Source organism: Nyctibius grandis, chromosome Z (genome assembly GCF_013368605.1).
Source record: "Nyctibius grandis isolate bNycGra1 chromosome Z, bNycGra1.pri, whole genome shotgun sequence".
NCBI classification, from domain to species: Eukaryota; Metazoa; Chordata; class Aves; order Nyctibiiformes; family Nyctibiidae; genus Nyctibius; species Nyctibius grandis.
Genome location: NC_090695.1, coordinates 62,615,324 through 62,635,697, shown reverse-complemented (window position 1 = coordinate 62,635,697; position 20,374 = coordinate 62,615,324). Strand labels below are relative to the sequence as shown.

General features: G+C 42.1%; 1 protein-coding gene across 1 annotated transcript in view; it reads right to left on the bottom strand.

The window, feature by feature from the left end:
- SLC27A6 (solute carrier family 27 member 6) overlaps window positions 1-17,507 on the bottom strand; it is a 47,860-nt gene extending 30,353 nt beyond the window's left edge. The window contains exons 1-2 of the mRNA XM_068422945.1: window positions 16,994-17,507; window positions 7,747-7,953 (exon numbers count right to left, since the gene is read on the bottom strand). Of these exons, the coding sequence (XP_068279046.1) occupies window positions 7,747-7,953; window positions 16,994-17,507 (721 nt within the window). The remainder of the gene's footprint in view (window positions 1-7,746; window positions 7,954-16,993) is intronic.
- Between the last annotated feature and the right edge of the window lie 2,867 nt (window positions 17,508-20,374).

Sequence of the window (20,374 nt, the reverse complement as noted above, 5' to 3'; positions counted from 1 at the left end):
TATAATATTTTTTAGTTAAAACTTCTTACTTTTAACCAGCAAGCTCAACCGTATTTATATTAGTAGCATTACAAACATACCTGACTTCTTGACAATATTTATACCTTCCTAATTTTCTTATTCTAGACTGGCATTTTTATTTCCTGATTTTTCCCCAGAACGTGAAGCAAATAAATTAAATAATTATTTGTATGAGGGAACAAAGCCATAAAACACATACTCATTCTAAATCTTCTTGTGACTAAAACTGTTGTGTTCAGCTGAATGAGAATGCCAATCTGCTTATCTTAACAACATCATGCTGCTTTTCATGTCAGTGACCAGGTTTTGTCACGGTTTAAAGCTGGGCCGGTTATTAAACCTGTGGCAGACGCTCTCTGTTAACCCTCTTTCCCCCCCGCCCCCCCACCCTAAGGGAAAGGGAAAAGGGAGAGAGACTTACGGGTTGGAAAGTTAAAACAGTTTTAATAAACTATAGTAATGAAAAAGAGTATAATAAGAATAATAGAAATAATCAAATATATACAAATATATACAAAACCAAGATCGAGAGCTTAAAATTCCTCAGGCAGACTTGCTCCCCCCAGCACGGGCAGACGGGAAAATGCAGTAGCTCCCCCCCAGCACAGGCAGAGGGGAAAATGCAGTAGCTCCCCCTGCCATCACACCTGCAGGCTTTTAACTGGAAAATTGGCAAAGCTGGTACCAATCAGTGGAAGACACGAGGGCCCCTCCCTCCTGGGCCCCACCTCCAGGAGGCAGTGGGTTAGTGATAAATAGGAAAGTGAGAATGACATGTATGGGATGGAATACCTCGTTGGTCAATCTTGGGTCACCTGCCCTGTCTGCTCCTCCCTGCAGGTGCGAGCCCCCTTCGGCTCTTCACTCATAAGCAGTGAGGAATTTAGCAGTGACCTTGGTTTCTCTAAGACTAATTGGCCTGGTTTGGGACAAACCAGGACATTCCACCCCTTATTCCATACCATTCACGTCATACTCAGATCACCACTACCTTTTCATTTTCAAATATATATACACATATCACTAGTTTATGATTCTTCTCTATACAAAAAGTTCATTAAGTTCACTTGGTTCAGGATTGTGGGTTTCCATCTGGCTAGCAGTCTCTCAGCAGTCTCTCTGGCTAGCAGTCTCTCTTTCGTCATGGTTCGTGCCCACGGGTTGCAGGTTAAAGATGTCAGACTCGAGGAGGTTACTGGACGCCACTTGATGAAGCTAGCTCCAGTCTCATCACCACTGTCTTAACCTGAAAGACACTTATGCAGCAACAACATACAGTTCAGAATTAAGTAGTCTCACCCATAATCAGATCACCTTCAGGGACACATCGGACTTCACCATCTTGCAACATCACCCACCAAGTACATCCAGGTCCCTGAGCAAAAGCAATCCCACGAATGGGTTTACCTTTGCCCGTTGCAGGAAGAATCCAGACAGTTTTTCCCAATAGATTCCTTTCATGCACCACAGGGACTTTATCCCCTTCTACTGTATGTAGAAGGTCTGACTGAGCAGGGCCAGCTCGATTGATAGATCCCCTGGTGTTAACTAACCAGGTAGCTTGTGCCAGATGTTTATCCCAGTTTTTAAAGGTTCCACCCCCCATTGCTTTCAGGGTAGTTTTTAACAGCCCATTATACCGTTCAACTTTCCCAGAGGCTGGTGCATGATAGGGGATGTGATATACCCATTCGATGCCATGCTCTTTGGCCCAGTTGTCTATGAGACTGTTTTTGAAACGAGTCCCATTGTCCGACTCAATTCTCTCTGGCGTGCCGTGTCGCCATAAGATTTGCTTTTCAAGGCCCAGAATAGTGTTCTGGGGAGTGGCATGGGGCACAGAGTATGTTTCCAACCATCCGGTGGTCGCCTCCACCATGGTAAGCACATGACGTTTACCCTGGCGGGTTTGAGGGAGTGTGATATAGTCAATTTGCCAGGCCTCCCCATATTTATATTTCAACCACCGCCCCCCAGACCACAAAGGTTTTAACCGTTTGGCTTGCTTAACTGCGGCGCATGTTTCACAATCATGGATAACCTGTGCAATAGAGTCCATAGTTAAGTCCACCCCTCGGTCACGAGCCCATCTGTATGTTGCATCTCTCCCTTGATGACCTGAAGTGTCATGAGCCCACGGAGCTAAAAATAGTTCACCTTTATGTTCCCAGTCCAAATCTATTTGGAACACTTTAGCAGCTTGATCCGCTTGTTGGTTGTTTCGATGTTCCTCAGTTGCCCGACTTTTAGGTACGTGAGCATCTACATGACGTACCTTCACGACTAGTTTCTCTAGCCGAGTAGCAATATCTTGCCACAGTTCAGCAGCCCAAATAGGTTTCCCTTTGCGCTGCCAGTTGCTTCGCTTCCACTGCTTTAACCACCCCCACAAGGCATTTGCTACCATCCATGAGTCAGTATAAAGATACAGCCTTGGCCACTTTTCTCGTTTAAATGTCTAAAGCCAGCTGGATGGTTTTTACCTCTGCAAATTGACTTGATTCACCTTGTCCTTCTGTGGCTTCTGTGACTCGTCGTATGGGACTCCATACAGCAGCTTTCCACTTCCGATGCTTTCCTACAAGACGGCAGGATCCATCGGTGAACAGGACATACTGCTTCTCATCCTCTGGTAATTCATTATATGGTGGGGCTTCTTCAGCACGTGTCACCTCCTTTTCTGGTGGCATTCCGAAGTCTTTGCCTTCTGGCCAGTCCATGATCACTTCTAAGATTCCTGGGCGATTAGGGTTTCCTATTCGAGCCCTCTGTGTAATTAATGCAATCTATTTACTCCATATAGCATCAGTTGCATGATGGGTAGTGGGAACCTTACCCTTGAACATCCAGCCTAGTACTGGTAATCGAGGTGCCAGGAGAAGTTGTGCTTCAGTACCAATTACCTCTGAAGCAGCTCTAACTCCTTCATATGCTGCCAGTATCTCTTTTTCAGTTGGAGTGTAATTGGCCTCGGAGCCCTTGTATCCTCGACTCCAAAATCCTAGGGGTCGACCTCGAGTCTCCCCTGGCACTTTCTGCCAGAGGCTCCAGGTAGGACCATTGTCCCCAGCTGAGGTGTAGAGCACATTTTTAACATCTTGTCCCGTACGGACTGGTCCAAGGGCTACTGCATGCACAATCTCTTGTTTAATCTGTTCAAAAGCCTGTTGTTGTTCAGGGCCCCACTGGAAATCATTCTTCTTTCTGGTCACTTGATAAAGAGGGCGTACAATCTGGCTGTAATCTGGAATATGCATTCTCCAGAAACCCACAACGCCTAAGAAGGCTTGTGTTTCCTTTTTGTTAGTTGGTGCGGACATAGCTGTTATTTTGTTGATCACCTCTATCGGGATCTGGCGACGCCCATCTTGCCATTTAATCCCTAAAAACTGGATCTCCCGGGCAGGTCCCTTGACCTTGCCCCTTTTTATGGCAAAACCAGCTTTCAGAAGAATTTGGATGATTTTCTCTCCTTTGTCAAAAACTTCTGCTGCTGTATCACCCCACACAATGATGTCATCAATATATTGCAAATGTTCTGGAGCTCCACCCTTTTCTAGTGCAGTCTGGATCAGTCCGTGGCAAATAGTAGGACTGTGTTTCCACCCCTGGGGCAGTCGATTCCAGGTGTACTGGATACCTCTCCAGGTAAAAGCAAACTGCGGCCTGCACTTTGGTGCCAAAGGAATAGAGAAAAATGCATTAGCTACGTCTATGGTGGCGTACCACTTGGCTGCCTTTGACTCCAGTTCGTATTGAAGTTCTAGCATGTCTGGCACAGCAGCACTCAGTGGTGGCGTAACTTCATTTAGGCCACGATAGTCCACAGTTAATCTCCATTCTCCATCAGACTTTCGCACTGGCCATATAGGACTATTAAAGGGTGAGCGAGTCTTGCCAATTACTCCTTGATTTTCTAATTGTCTAATCAGTTTATGAATGGGGATCAGGGAGTCTCGATTGGTGCGATATTGTCGTCAGTGCACCGCGGTAGTAGCAATTGGCACCTGTTGTTCTTCAACCTTCAGCAACCCCACAACAGAAGGATCTTCTGAGAGGCCAGGCAAGGTAGACAGCTGTTTAATGTCCTCAGTCTCTACAGCTGCTATACCAAAGGCCCATCTATACCCTTTTGGGTCCTTAAAATACCCTCTCTTGAGGTAGTCTATGCCAAGGATGCATGGAACATCTGGGCCAGTCACAATGGGGTGCTTTTTCCATTCATTTTTAGTTAGGCTCACTTCGGCCTCCAATACAGATAACACTTGAGATCCTCCTGTTACTCCTGAAATGCTGATAGATTCTGCCCCTTTATGATCCGATGGCATTAGGGTGCACTGTGCACCAGTGTCTACCACGGCTCAATACCTTTGTGGTTTCGATGTGCCAGGCCATCGAATCCACACAGTCCAATAAACTCGGTTGTCCCTCTCCTCCACCTGGCTGGAGGCAGGGCCCCCCTAATTAAGAAATGGATTCGTGCTGCTCACAGGGACTGGACCTTCATTTCTCCTATTCACACTTGGGAAAAAGTGATTTGAGGCCCATCTACCCTGGCTGCGGTCCTGCTCACTGGTAACTGGAGCAGCCATCCTTCTAGAAAAATTCTCTCTGTTATTTCTTTTAGCTTGCAACTCACGTACTTGTGCCTGTAGGGTACTGGTAGGTTGTCCATGCCATCTGCTCATGTCCTCCCCATAACCACGCAGGGTAAACCACAGGATACCTCGTGATGTGTTCTGTTTCCTTTGAGCTGGTCCTGTAGGAAGGCGTTTTCTCCTAACAGCTGCAACGCGCGCCTGTGTAGGTAGAGAGTCAAGTTTATTCTCGATCATGGACAGTTTGTCTGACCGTTGTTTAAATGAGTCCTTGTTTTCCTTAGTCAGTTTTTCCACAGCCGAGATGCGTGCCTGCAGTGGGGAAGAAATACTATCTTCATACTGTCGCATACAGTTAGCCATTTCGCCCACAGTAGAACGTGCCATATCATCTTCTCCCCAGACTAATATTGACAATGTATGGGTATATGTCGGTGGAGCATTCTTCACAACCTTCCGGAACATGGATCGGTTGCATTCCACTTCATCAGGATCTACAGGATCTACAACTTCCCGTGGGTGTCTATAAATGATCTCTTGTACAGCCAGTTCTCTAAGGTAGTTAATACCTTTTTCTATAGTGATCCATTTGCTTAGGTGGCTCATAACATCATCTTTATAGGGATACCTGCTCTTTACAGCTGACAAGAGTCGCCTCCAGAGACTGACAGTGTTTGACTTTCTTGCGAGCGCCTTATCAATACCACCATCTCTGGACAGGGATCCCAACTGTCTGGCTTCTTTGCCATCCAATTGCGTGCTGTCTGCCCCATTATCCCAGCATCGGAGCAACCAGGTAATAATAGGTTCACCGTCATAACGGCTGAAGTCTTTCCTTATATTTCTCAGGTCCTTCAGGGATAAAGAGTGGTAGGTTATCTCTACGTCCGAGTCCTCCTCTTGTGATAGTTCTGCTTTAGAAGGACCTTTCTTCTGTGATGGGTCTGCTTTAAAAGGACGATTGAGGAAACCCCCATCTGTGTCAGGCCCTAACTCTGCCTGAGAAGGGCCCTCACCTGGGTCATATGATGGCTCTGCCTTAGAAGGCTCTGAGTCATCATCCTTCACTTCACGAGCTGATTTCTTTTGGTATTTCTTCCTGGTTACAGGAGCAATTGGTACAGATTCGATAGATGCTGGAGTCTGAGTAGATGCAGTGGCTGTCATGGGAGTGCTGAGAGTCTGAGTAGCTGCAGTGGCCATCTTGGGGGTGTAGCAGCTGTGGTACAGGCTGCCAAGGCTTCAGTGGGTTTAGTGGCTGTAGCGGCAGTACACACTGTAGGATCTGAGGTGGCTGCATAACACCTACAACTGTCCCTGCACCGATATTTAATCTTATCCCACATCAGAAACACATTCAGGACAACCAAAAATAAAAACATGCCACCTAGACAGCACCATCCTAATTTCACAAAATCTAGTGGAATCAGCTTGGCAGAAAAGGAGAAGGTACTATTTCCCAAAGTAAAACTGGAAGTGTAATCATTAACAGAATCAGCTAAAGGACACCTGGAGCGTGCAGATGAAGTCGCTGCTACTGATTCGCGATTAAAGCTGCCCATCATTGTGTCATAGAGATAAGAGATCGGAATATTAACTGCCCAGTTTATCACAGCATAAATCAGTATCAAACCCCATACCAAAACAATACATTTCGACCAGTGCCCACTGCTAAACTGCATGTAAACATTCATAAGAAGCAAGCAATAACACAGTGCCCACGGCAGGTAAGGCATCATTGCAATACTCAATTGTGAAAGAAACTCCACAAAAAGATGAGATAACACAGCATTCAAAAATGACATCACCATCTTCACTATCTGTTTTAACTTTCCAACCCCTTGTAAATCTCAAAGGAAGAAATCTGATATTCTCTCAGCTGAGCTCTCCGGGTCTCCTCCCACCAGAGCCAGGATTCAACTTATCAGAGCAACCTGTTGGAGCTTCTCTGGAGCCCCACGTTGGGCACCAATAAATCTGTCACGGTTTAAAGCTGGGCCGGCTATTAAACCTGTGGCAGATGCTCTCTGTTAACCCTCTTCCCCCCCCGCCCCCCCACCCTAAGGGAAAGGGAAAAGGGAGAGAGACTTACGGGTTGGAAAGTTAAAACAGTTTTAATAAACTATAGTAATGAAAAAGAGTATAATAAGAATAATAGAAATAATCAAATATATACAAATATATACAAAACCAAGATCGAGAGCTTAAAATTCCTCAGGCAGACTTGCTCCCCCCAGCACGGGCAGACGGGAAAATGCAGTAGCTCCCCCCCAGCACAGGCAGAGGGGAAAATGCAGTAGCTCCCCCTGCCATCACACCTGCAGGCTTTTAACTGGAAAATTGGCAAAGCTGGTACCAATCAGTGGAAGACACGAGGGCCCCTCCCTCCTGGGCCCCACCTCCAGGAGGCAGTGGGTTAGTGATAAATAGGAAAGTGAGAATGACATGTATGGGATGGAATACCTCGTTGGTCAATCTTGGGTCACCTGCCCTGTCTGCTCCTCCCTGCAGGTGCGAGCCCCCTTCGGCTCTTCACTCATAAGCAGTGAGGAATTTAGCAGTGACCTTGGTTTCTCTAAGACTAATTAGCCTGGTTTGAGCCAAACCAGGACAGGTTTTTTAAAGTCTTAGCTTCTTAGCTGCTGGAGCACTGGTAATAAATTCAGCTGTCTGTTTCTAAACTAAAAGGCTAGTAACTTAATCCTATTTTCTGTCTCTACAGTGACCTGCATAGAACATGATTTAATGAGGAAAACCCAAATGTCTATTTGCTTGTTTGAAGATCAGTTTTTAAAGTTCTAGATACAATGTTAGTAGCTAGGCAGTGGTATGTGATCACAAAATAATATTTATTATCATTGTAAATCCACAAAAAAACCCAAAATATTTTATAAACACCTTAGCTGTGAAGTAATAAGAGGTAAAGCTTCTCATAGTATTTGTACAATGTGGCAGGAAAAAAAAGAAGATAAGCCCATACACCACTCAATACAAACAAGTCACTGACTAGAAACATGCCTATTTTCTGCCATAATGCTTCTAGATGAACCAAAAAATTAGAGTTTTGGAAAACCAAGTTTCTAGATAAAAGCTGAAGGAAAATACAGATTCTTTAGCAGACCTGTACCTGTTGTTCCTGAAGTAAATATATATAAAACAGATGACTTGAGGTTGTTGGCAGAGCGTCGATTAACTGGAACAGGGTCTTCAGATGCAGCCTCTATTTTGTCTAAAAGGGTATGTACACTTGGAAAAGTGGAGTCTTTGGTCATTATCCAAACAGTAACATCTTTTTGGAGGTTAGGAAGAATTTCTTCCAGTGTTCCAAGCAAATCTTAAAAGTCAACATAAAATAATGTTACTTACATTATCTCTTCACAAAACTAGCAAATAGAATCTCTGAAAGTTTCACTTCTTATAAAAGAAAGAGGAATGAAATTCATCTCCATGGACATAAATAAATTCAATAAAATAATGATGAACTAGAATGAAAATTCACTGAAAACAGGATATAATGTGGTAAAAATGCTGCTGACCCCACAAGTTCTAATTGTCAACTAGTCCTCATGGCAAAATGGTGAGCCTTGATTACTAGCTCCTGCTTCCCACCTCATTTTGGATAACCCTTGGTCATTGCTAAGACCAGAATGAAGTGTAGTTAACCTTCAACTTCAAATAAATCATGAAGAAATCTGTTGAAGACTCAAGTCAAGTATATACATAGCTGGTAATTCCAGTGCAGGTTTCCCTAGATGCCCTCAACAGCAATCTCGCATTGAGCAGTATTTTTTTCAAAAGCACAGCAGTGACTAATTTAAAAACAAACACACAAACTAAAAATTATATCGTGTATGTAGATACCTGAATTTCACAGAACAGAAATACAATACAGGCCTGTGGCTTTTTCAGACACTGTCAGAGAACCATGTGACTATTTGTGTAGTGCTTTGAGTGTTTTAGATACCTTAATGAATATGATTTTAGGTATATCAGACAATTTTATTTTCTTATAATCACATGTTCATTCACTGAAAGCCATTCCTTCTATTGGCTTTTACCTGAATATAAATACAAACTCACTTCAATAAAATAAAAACAGCAGCATAACTAAGGTCTATTTTGTTGGCTTATCAGGAAAGAAACCATGAAAGCAAGTCCCAAATTAAACAAAAAGAAAAAAATATTAATAGAGGCCAATCCTTAAGTAATACATTTGGTATTTATGTTTATATTTCTAAGCATTTTTACAATATATCACTTTCTCAGAACACTGCACACGCATTAAAGTACTAATCCAGGAAAATTCTCAAACATAGGATAATATTGCTTTCAATAGAACTATTCATATACTTAAAGACTCATTTACACTTAAGTGCTTTGCTGGATCTCAGCCTGTGTAATTAATCTTGCAAATATCCCTGTGGGTATAAATTTGTGTTATTATCTCAGTTTTTATTGATGAATAAACAAAGAAATTTGACGTGACTCTCCCAGAATCTCATACTGAGGCACTGCCAGAGTCAGCATTTGAAATCCTGATGTCAACTCCAAGCTCATTTTGCAAATATTAAATATGGATACCATTAATAGAACCCCTTTGCACAGATTTTACACCAAAATAACTAAGATTTTTAATTTTTCAGAAAACTACTTTCCTAATGACAGACTGCTGTATATATTTTAATGAATGACATACCAGCCCCTATTACTATAACAGAGATATAGCCTAATGTCACCAATTAAACATATGTCTTACAAACCTAAAGCCTACAGAGTACAAGTTCTATATATTTTATGAATGCTTACCAAATAGATCTGATGTAGGGTGACATTAAAATTTTTGGGTTCTAACTTCCTTGCACTGCAGAATGATTTCAGGAAGGAATCACCCAAATAATTATGAAAATCTAAAAGATAGATAGCCTCCTGTTTGAATCATTGGAGTACAGTCCCCTTCCACTATACATAACAATAGAATAAAAAAAAAGTGAATAAAAAATAACGTTAAGGAAAATAAGTGTTAACTGCAGGAAACCTGATGCACTGAAAGTCAAGGTTCATTGGCATATTAATTCTCTTTTGCTGTTGTATTATAAAATTTGGGTATATGTTTCAAGGAATAAAATATAAAAATACAACAGTATTATTTCTAACGAAAACCAGCTATTAATAAACCAAGTGTGACAGAACAACTACATACTTATTACCTTCTAATATTAAATTTTGTCTTCCTATTATGCATTATATACATATATGTCTCCTAAATATACTAGTGATAGTTTGTGTAGGTACAAGTTAGGCTGAGAACCAAGCAAATGAAACACAGGTGTTAGAAGTGGCTGGAGCTCCATTTCTGTTCTCAAAAATAGTAAAAGAATATAGCATTCTTTGTCATTCTTTATTGGTGCACTGGCTCCAACTACAGTGCCAGCAAAGATGTTAAGGATTGTTAATTGTTAGGGATTGGTAAGAATTTCTGGGCTCCTCCAGCTTCCAGTAATCATTTGAACCAGACTCAGCTGCCCATCCTGTGTAGTGTCCTCACCAGATAACAAATGTTATGTACAAATATTGAGAAAAACTGTCCAATAAAAGTCATCATGCAAAATTATCCTATGTAACTAAAGCATAATTGTAAATGAAATTTCACCTACTGTTTAATTGAAAACTATCCTCTTGCAAAAGGCTTGGCAAAAACAACCTCAGTGTACCACCCTTTTTAAGTACTGCAGATACCAAAGGGATCATTGTGGCATTTCCTTACTTGCCATAGATAAATTCATTCCTTCTTGCATTTCCTTAAACTGTTTTGCTTTTTGCATTTTTGAAAGTGATGAAGATGAAGCTGTAATACCTACCAACTCTTAACTTCTCTACAGAAGACATGTTTGTTTAGGATTGCACAACATGAAGAAATTCACAAATATTTATAATTTTTTTAGTATTCGTAAGTTCTAGATAAGATTTGCACCAAGTTCTTTATGCATTTCAGTAACATAAAGTGCAAGTCTGTCAAAAAGAAGAGGGTTTACCTCTTCTTTTTCTTTTTCCCTCTTTTCTTTTCTTTCCTTCCTTCAAAGGAAGAAACACAGCAACTATTAATTTCAACTCTACAGACACAACCATTCAAGATTCAAGAATGACAGGAGGGTATAGCTCACTTTTAGGAGACTGAAACATATTTACTCTAAATAATTAATATCAATGTTCAAATTAAACATACACACTGTTTATTGCTTCTCTAGGCACTCATAAAACCTGTCTTTTTGTTGTTGCCCAGAGGTTTGCTTGCTTTTTTAACTACTTTTGAACTATGAATAGATTCTACAATAGAATTTTTCTTCTGTGCTCAGAAATCTAGTACTTGGAACAATATGTGAACAGCTTGTAATTATATGTTATCTTGAAAGAAATTTCTAGTTAGATAGCAGAGAACAGCAGAAACAATAAGTGATTTCCTGAATAAGAAAGGGTAATTTAAAACAGCTGTATTCAAAATGCCAGAAACTGAAAATTACTTCTGGAACAGACAGGAGCATGGGGTGTTTGAAGATAACTCTCAGTTGTACTAACATATTTGCAAAGAATAATTTTGATGATAGTCAACTAATGTTTTGTTCCACGAACAAAGAACTTTGTGCCAGACATTGTGTAGGGCTCATTGGTCTTTACATACCATCTTGTCCACGCATCAGGAAAAAAACAGTCCTCTTGGAGGAACTATAGTTTGATTATTTCTAGAGGTACTTGGTATGTGTACTTGACCATATAGGAAAGCAATTACAGTAAAGCAATTTAGCTATTTAAGCTTGTGGTTTCTCTCCAGTACTTGTTTGCTTTTTACACTATGAAAGTATATTCAGGTTTTGGTTTATTTGTTTTGCAAGAAATGACTGCTTATCTAAAGTTTGGCAATGTAGTCAGCAGTTCTGTGTGTGCTGTTTACACAGTTTGTATATGAATATTCAACATTTGCTAACTATTTGTCTTCTACTGGGGAAAAAAACCTGTGGTCAAGATGAATATGCTTCTCCACTTCTTTTGCCTTTTTTTCCCCTCTTGCTTTAAAGCGTTTCATTATTGAACAAAAACTTTGTGAAACTGTTACATTGAATTCACATGAATACATAACTCAGTTACATCTTTGAGAAAGCAAGGAAAATATGTTTTGGTTTTGAACTACTGTTCTAGGCTTCAAGTTGCACAAAAGGTTTTTTATGTCATTTTCTAGCAAAGAAACAACGCAGCCTGTTGGCAAGGACACAGTCCTACACTGATGAAAGGAATACATCAGATTATTAGATCAACTTGTACTGAACAGAAAGTTACTCAGAAGGAAAACTGCATGAAATGGTTATTACATAACTTTGATGTGTACCCTGGCTGATACACTCAGTAAGCTATGGCAAGTCCAAACTCTTCCCCACGCTGTCTGGCCTCAGAAAATAATTGTTACTTGTACTTCATCCGAGTGACTCCTTACACTCAGCACTTATTCTCACTAAGTAATAATAACAGAAATTACAAGTCAGTTGGTGGCTCAGGATCAGTGTTGGTGTCTTGAAACACCACTGAAGGCAGTAAAGGTAGTAAAACAGAAACCTGCTTGGGAATCACAGTCAGCACTGTTTTCCACTCAAAGGCCATCTGGGACAGAGACACAGACTAAGTAAAAGCATGTGATCAAAGAGATACGGTGTCTAACGGAGCAGATAAGCGTATCTTCTGTAGGTCAGTTTCCGCGTCCTAAATGTTTAGGTCTAAATAGCTTTTTATTCCAAATAATTAAGAAAAGATGGTTTTGATAAAATCCACTGGTTTTTTTTTTTCCACTCAGTGACTAACATGCGAGAGATGATACTGCTACTTGTATATAATACCATATGAACTTAATTCACAAATACCCAAAAAGGCTTTGTTTACTCTCTTTCTCCAGGATATAGACACACTTGTCTCTGAACTTTACTCCTGCTAGCATAAAACCCGGTTCTGAGCTCAGATGGCAAAAAGTTCAGAATACACTCAGCAGCAGCAGAAAGCACTGCTGGTGCCTCCCTGAAGAGTAAAGAATCCTGGCCAGGAAAATGCTATACTTGCACAGCTGGGAAATATAATTCCATACAGAACTGCAGAATCACTGAATGGCTGTGGTTGGAAGGGACCTCTGGAGGTCATCTTGGTCCAACACCACTGCTCAAGCAGGCCCACGTAGAGCAGGCTGCCCACACATGTTCATGTGGCATGTACACTCCCTGAGCAGCTGGTGCCATCAGGACTGATGTAAACCAGTCTCATGAAGCTTAGTAATCTAATCCTTTCACAGCTGAATCCTTGCATCAGAAGTCATGATGGCACTCTGGGATGTTCTACTAAGAGCTGAATTCTTCTGAGTAGCAACTCGCTATAATGCACTGGCAAATTCCATTTGTACCTTTCTGGTGGGTCATGAGATTGCAAGTGTTGTTTAATGTATTGCTGTTACATAGGTACTGTCCAAAACATAAAATGTAATCCCTTGTTCAAGCAAGCCTCCAATGAATAGAAATATTCCCTAGAAAGGACACAGTGCCTTAAAAGGTGCCATCATTTTAAGCAGTACCTTACTCTTCTGTTTAACCATTAGTTTCTAAACGAGTAATGGTGGCATAATCAGGTAACAAATGTAGTAAGGACAAATACCTTTTAAGCAGGTCAGACTGCTGTTAGAATAAGCTAATGCTGGCAGTCTGACAGAGAGAAGGGCATAGGGTTTCTTTTTTTCTCCTTTACAATTCCTCGTTTACTTACACATTAGTTAACTGCTGTTTCATTAAAAATGCCGTTCTGAACTGCAACTTTTGAATCTCTTTCAACAAACATTCCCCAGAATGGGAGTGGTGGTAAACAGTGCTTCTGGGAATACAAGTGTGAGAATGTTACATAACAAATGAAAGCAAGAGCTAAATGCTCTGGGAACACAGAAGACAAATGAAAGCAGCTACAGCAAAAACTCTCTGCCACAAAGGCAAGTGGAAATACTGGAAAGAAAAACAAAGTCTAAATATTGGCAAATCTGAGAATCTATATTTGCCTTACAGCCTGTGACTGGATGAGAAGGAAAAAAACAAGTTACTAGATTGTGCTAAAGGAATTAAGAGAACATTGCTGCCATAGAAAAAAAATCAACCTTTGAGAGATACCCATTTCATAGAAGAGACCGACAAGAAGGAGAAATTTTGACGTTTTTACAATATATCTGAGTCTTAATAATAAAACATACAATTGCAGGGAGTTTGTAGAATACATAAGTCAAAACTAAACCCCTAAAACTTAGGCACTACTGGAAGACTCCCATCTAAAGTTAGAAAAAGCAATCAAAATATCAGAGAATTGTCAGACCAGAAGAAAGTCTGACTGCAACTGCTGAAGGAAAGACAATATGACACTAATTGGACCAGGTTACCAAAACACAACCTCTGAAAGATATGCAGGCACAAAACAAAACTGAAGAGTACAAATTCCACAAATGAGAGTGATCTTGCAACAGACAGCATGAAGGCCTGAACAAGGTGGGGAAAAAATGCAACCATAAGTAGTACCCAGCCTATTTCAATAGAGGTATCACATTTGTAAAAAATAAAAGCATTTTGGAAAAATGACAAGATGTACCAAAAGAAGCTGCAAGATGCAATCATCTCACTCAGAGGAAGGATATGCCATCATTCTGAGCAGGGAAGATGTAGCAATAAACAACTGTGGGAACTGTTCCAGATGTCAACAGAAGGTGGAAGGTTCCCTTTAGCACAAATGAAACCTTAGTATTAAATGGATTTGGATACAGGTTCCTGATTTAACGTGGCTGATTTAATGTGCCATTACAGACAAGAATTTCAAGAGCAAATTTAGTCTTGCTGAGCACAGACAGTTAATGGTCAAATTGTTAAGGGGTTGATTTCTGCTGTGCTGCAGTACATGAACAAGATTGGAGCTATATGAACAGTGTATGAGTGCTGCAGTATATGAACAATATTGAAAAGATAGTTTTGTAACTGTTACAAGAAATTGAATTGCTAAGTCAAGTCTATATTCATTTGTGGAGGGTCAAAAAACCTACATATTTTTTAAAATTAGAATTTCCACTATCCAGAAAGAATACCAATACATACTAATCTCTCATTAAAAAAACAATCTTAGTGGCCAAACATGATGCCTCACTACGACAATGATAGATACTGGACCACTGGTTGATGTTTTTAGTGCAAATATTTTGAAAAAAAATATACTATGTTCAAGCTACACACAATCCCATGGAAAATGGTGCCACGGGAGCAAAATACACAAGAAATTTCAAGTCATGCCTACTGATGAGGAAGAATCCCCTGAAACACACCCTAACACTGGACAAAGATGTTTAACACGCCTCTGAGAATTATCTGGGTAAGCTCAGTGTTAAATACTGCCCTGCAATTTTTGTAAACATTAGGGGGAAATTATTATGTACAATAATTAAGTATAATATGTTTTTGTTTCAAGAGTGGTATGAGTTAGTCCTCACAGTCACTGAATGGTATATGAACCTTCAGTTGCGAAACCTGGACTCCTTTGGAGAGGCTCCTTTTCCACATGATGTGGCCAATAAACAAGGACATAATAGAACTTCAACTTCTTTCACAGATACTGGTAAAAAAGAGCCTCCAAGTCCCAAAGAAGAAAACCGTGAAGCCTTGCAGACTCAAGGGACCAACAAACAATGCAGAGACTAAAACCCATGAATACAGTAAGAAAACCAACACACAAATGACCAGCTCAGAGACTAATTTGTTGGTATCTCTGTTGTATTAACTGTCTGCACATAACTCTTCTTTTGTGAGCAGAGGCAGATGCCTAGAGCAAGTTATTTCAATATAGTTGCCGTTACTATCAGCTGCTGGTAACAAATTAGGAGTGGAGAAACACAGGCCTCATTCATACTTTGCAAATGCTTTTTCACCCATTAGTTAACCTCTCATTTTAATAAAGACTACTCTTAGATACAAGTTTTGATCCAAAATTCTCCTTCACCACAGACAATGAGCAAGAATTTCCTGAACATTAATTCCACTCCTCAATCTATACACTCAAAAGCACATGTTCACGACAGGGTGTTAAATGAGATTTTTTAAAATTAAGTAAGAAGGCAAAATTAAAAAATGTCAGTTCAGAAGCATTGTTATCATGTGGTTTGGGTTTATACTTAAATTGGTTTTTGTTTTATTTTAAACCAGCATACCATATGCAACCAGAATGAAAAAATTCATAATTAAAAAATATGCAAGGGAAAAATCTTAAATACGTTTTTGAAAGCACAAATTTGCAGCAGTAGAGAACAGATGGAAGGAAATTCCACCATTTAGGTGCCATGGATGCAAAATCCCACAACCTGTGTAACAGGAATAAGGCAAGAAGTTGTGAAATAGAAATAAGGCAGAGTAGACTTGAAATAATTTTATAGAGGCACAACAACATTAATATTTAATATTCAAAATATCCTCCTCCAGTGAAATGCCAAGGTTCTGTGGGATCTTTTAGCATTGCAGGTTCAACTTGCATTTCATCATAAATTCTGAGGCAAGTTTAGGTTTTGGATCTGTCTTCAGTTTATACATCTCTATAATTGAAGCCAAATTTGATACACAATGCACAGTATGCCTACATCAAGATTTTAAATTCTTTTGAAGCACTTAATAAAAATGTAATACTTTGGAAACTTACACAACACACGCTATTATCTCCTATTCAAACACAGCAATTTCTTCTACAATCCAATGCCAGCAGTAAGTTGGTTATTACAAATCAACCTCCTATGTGCTACACCTGTAAAAAAACCCTCTCAATTTTAGTCCCTGGAAGACTATCGTACCTCTGCAAACAGTTGTACAGCAGATGTTGTACAGTCTGAACTTACACCTTCTAGTTTGCAGTGTTTTTCATCACTAGAAAGATGGGGAGATAGTACAGAAGAAAATACAAGACTTAAATAAGATTAAAGGTGACTATTTAAAAAGGAATGGGAAATTGTTCTTAATAGATCATTTTAATATTTTCTGAGTCATATTAAGCAACTACTGAAGCAATTAAATGCTTGGAACAGGTTGTACTTACATGTTGCAAAGTTTTCTGCAATGCACATTTTTTAAGGAAAGGTTAAACGCATGTTCCCAAAGCATGGATATACTTGATTCTACCTGAGAGGCTTAAGCTTTATGATCTCTTGAAGGCCCTTCCTCCTAGCCCTAGGTTTCTTTCATTTTGTGAACATCTGAAAATCAGGTTTTCAATAAAGGCGCTGGAGAGACATACACCAGGGAGATGTGACATTAAAAGCTTTGGATGTACGCATCAGGCGGGTACTCTACCTGCTCCCACAACCAGTATCTTGGGCTCACAGCTACTGACACAGTGCAGGAGAGATCTGGAGCGCACATTGAAGTTGAGGAAAGCCACCACGCAGCCCAGCTTGGCCAGTCCGAACCACACATGGATGAAGTCTGGCTCGTTGCCCATCAGCAAAGCCACCGTGTCGCCCTTCTTCAGAGCCACGTGGTGTAGGAAGACATGCGCGATCCTGTTACTCCTCCTGTCCACATCCCGGTAGGTGTGCACCTTCCCTTCGTAGATGAGGAACGGCTTGTGGGGCTGCTTCTCAGCCAGCTTCACAAACTTGTCCAGGACGGTGACAATCCTCCCTTGCAGCCGGTACATCTCCACTCTCAGCCCATATATCAATACTTTAATCAGGTATCTCAGGTCAGCCCAGAAGTACGGGAAGAGGAGTTTCTGGATGAGGTGCAAGCAGACAATCCCGGCGGCAGCACCCGGTACCCAGGAGGGCAGCATTGGGAGCGGATAAAGGTCGTCCCAGCCACTCATCTCCCTACAGCCAGGCTGATTCGCGGGTAGCAGACAGGCGGGGTGCAGAGTCTGAGGTAGACAGCCGAGGCAGAGGCTTTTCCCTCTCTCTCCTCCTGCAGCGAGGTGCGCCGCCGCCCTGGGAAGCCCGCACCAACTCCCGGTAAGGCAGCAGCAGGGCAGGGGGAGCCGAGCAGCCGACGGCGGCCGCCCCTGTGCACACCTCGGCCGCGCCGCCCGGAGCCGCCCGCCCTCCTCAGCCTCCCGCCGCTGCGGCGAGCCCCGCACCTGCGGGACGGGATGGCACGCCCCGGCGGGAGCGGCGAGGGCAGGCAGGGCCGGAGCTCCTGCCCTCACCACGCACGGCTGAGGCGAGAGCCCCCCGCTCGCCCCCGGGACTCACGGACAGCACCACGCTGCTGGCGGGGCGGCGGCGGCTGCTCCCTGAGCCGGTTGCATAAGGCTCGTTCTGCTGCTTCACCCCACCCCCGGCGGCGGGAGCCCAGGAGGTTGGCTCCTGGGTAAGGCGGCGGCCAGGCGCAGCAAGCCTCGCCCCGGGATGGCCCTCGCGGCGGCGGGCGGCGGCAGAGCGGGGGCCGGGGCCCCGGTCCCTGGGAGGCGATGGGACACGCAGGGGCGGGCAGGTGCCTCGCGCCGGGCTCTTCCCTCCTTACTTGTAGCGGTTCGGCCGCGGGAAGTCAGTTATCACCGCTGGTCGCTGGGGCTCGGCTCGCCAGCCTGCTGCCCGCGCTTACACACCAGCGGGGCCTCGGAGCAGGTTTAGACCGAGGAGACAGGCGTGACAACTACCCAGGTCCGGGAAATACCTTCAGGACTGGTTCAGTCCACCTGGAACATGGGGGCTGGGCCAAGGCCATGGGCCAGTGTACTATGCGAATGCCTTCTTTGTGCTGAAGGGATGCCACTGGCAAGAAGCAGTCACACCTGGGCACGGTGCTGATCCAGCTGCTGCTGAGGTCTGTCACACCAAGCACTTCAACACACTGATGGCTCCCTGACATCCAAAGGCGTCCACTGCCCTTGCCCTTGGTGAGCCGCGTAACATGGTGGTCACGTATTCTAGTGCAGCTGAGTCTGGAGTTATGTGGACTATGAGAAGCTGAGGTCATTTTATAAGTGACACGTTTAATGCCCTTGTGCTGGCCACAAACAATTTGAATTCATGGCTCTAGTTCATTGTGACAAAAAATCAGAAGGTACTTACTTATTTTGAAACTGTAGCTTGTAGTAAATGCATTTTTTTACAGGATATGAATGTGCTTTTGAATAATTACAAATCTTCTAAAGTCATAATACCATAAATACTTGTAGCTTACATTATGAACTCCTCTGTCTGCCTGTTGCCAATATCACACCAGAACAATCTAGCCTCTTGTCATGTTCCACACCTCATCCTGTTGTTTGCCTCATGTGCTGGGCTAGTGCTCCAGAGTGTTATCTTGACTAGTGCTCCAGAGTGGAACTGCAATATCTGCAAGAACGTACTTCTCATCCATCCAGTTGGCACTTGATATTCAAATCTTTTTCCGTCCTAAAATGGTACATTTTAATTGTGAGATCTGAAAGCTGACAACGTAGCCCTTGTTTCCATTGTCTTCTTCAGACATCAAGCCAGCTTTCTGTGTCATTTGTGCACTTCGGAGTCAGTGAGGGATGTCTTCCTTCTCTAGGCAAAGAAGAAATTTAGATACCAGAGAATACTTCTTCAAAACTCATCTTGAATTTTATGAATAGTGGGGAGGGAGTCCCGTATCTGAAAGGATATGCTAACTTTCCTCTTGAGACTGTCTAGCACAAGTATTGGTAGAAACCCTGAACCGAGTAGTGAAGCCTGAACAGTAAAAGCAACTCATCGCTCAGTTCTTTCTAGAATCCTCCCTTACTACATCCAGACATCTCACAATTTCTGCTCTGCAGGTCTTGCGGCTACTGCTTATGCTTCCATGCTCAGCGTGTAACAGCCCTGACAGACCTTTGCTTCTCAGAAACACCTATCTAATATACGATTCATCCAGCCTGCATCTAGCCCATTGGCCCTGTCTCCTGTTCTGCTAAACCCCCAGCCATTTTCCATTGCTATCAGTCTAAAGCTTCCTCTCTTTTATGTTTTCTTATTTTTTCCCTTCTTTTCTTTTCTCTCCTGCTCTATCAGTTACTCTTTCAGCTTGCAAACGACCCTATACTATACAGCTTTTCTTTCTACAGCAGAGGCAGTTTGCATATGGCAATTTAAAATGTTTAAATATTGAAAATACATGTGATAGTTGTGGTTTAAACATTTCATACATTAAGCAAATGGCCTAAATTTATTCAGAGTCCTCCTTACAAAACTTATAACTTATTTTAAACCATGCCATTTTTCCTCAAGTCTTGCTTTGCCTAACTGGTGGGTTTCTTAGCTAACCCAGGTCACCTCAGCAAGAAACTTCTGTCAGCTTCTTCCCCTCTTCTGCTCAAGTCTTCCTCTTTATGTCTAAGGATATCCTTAGCCTCCATTAGGGCCTTGTGACAAAAGCAAGAAAATTGGTATCAGTGAAGTGTGAATGGAAATGTTTATGGGTGAGGGAGCAACAGCTGCGAAAGAGCTGAAAGGATGATCTGTACTGATAATGAAGAACGCTGTTTCCAGGCAGTCGAATTGAGGAATGTATTGTTTCTGGCAAGCCCAGGAGGTCCACACTCTGATTAAACCACAGCACAAATGACTTATTAAGGGACAAACCTGCCCTCTCACCAGAGGAGGATGACAACAAGGTTGCAGCATATCACATATGCCATTACTCTCCTTTTACCCAATAGGTGGTAGGAAAACAAGGAACTAATAAAGAATTCAAGAGATAGAATTCAAATGCTGCAAATAGATTCCT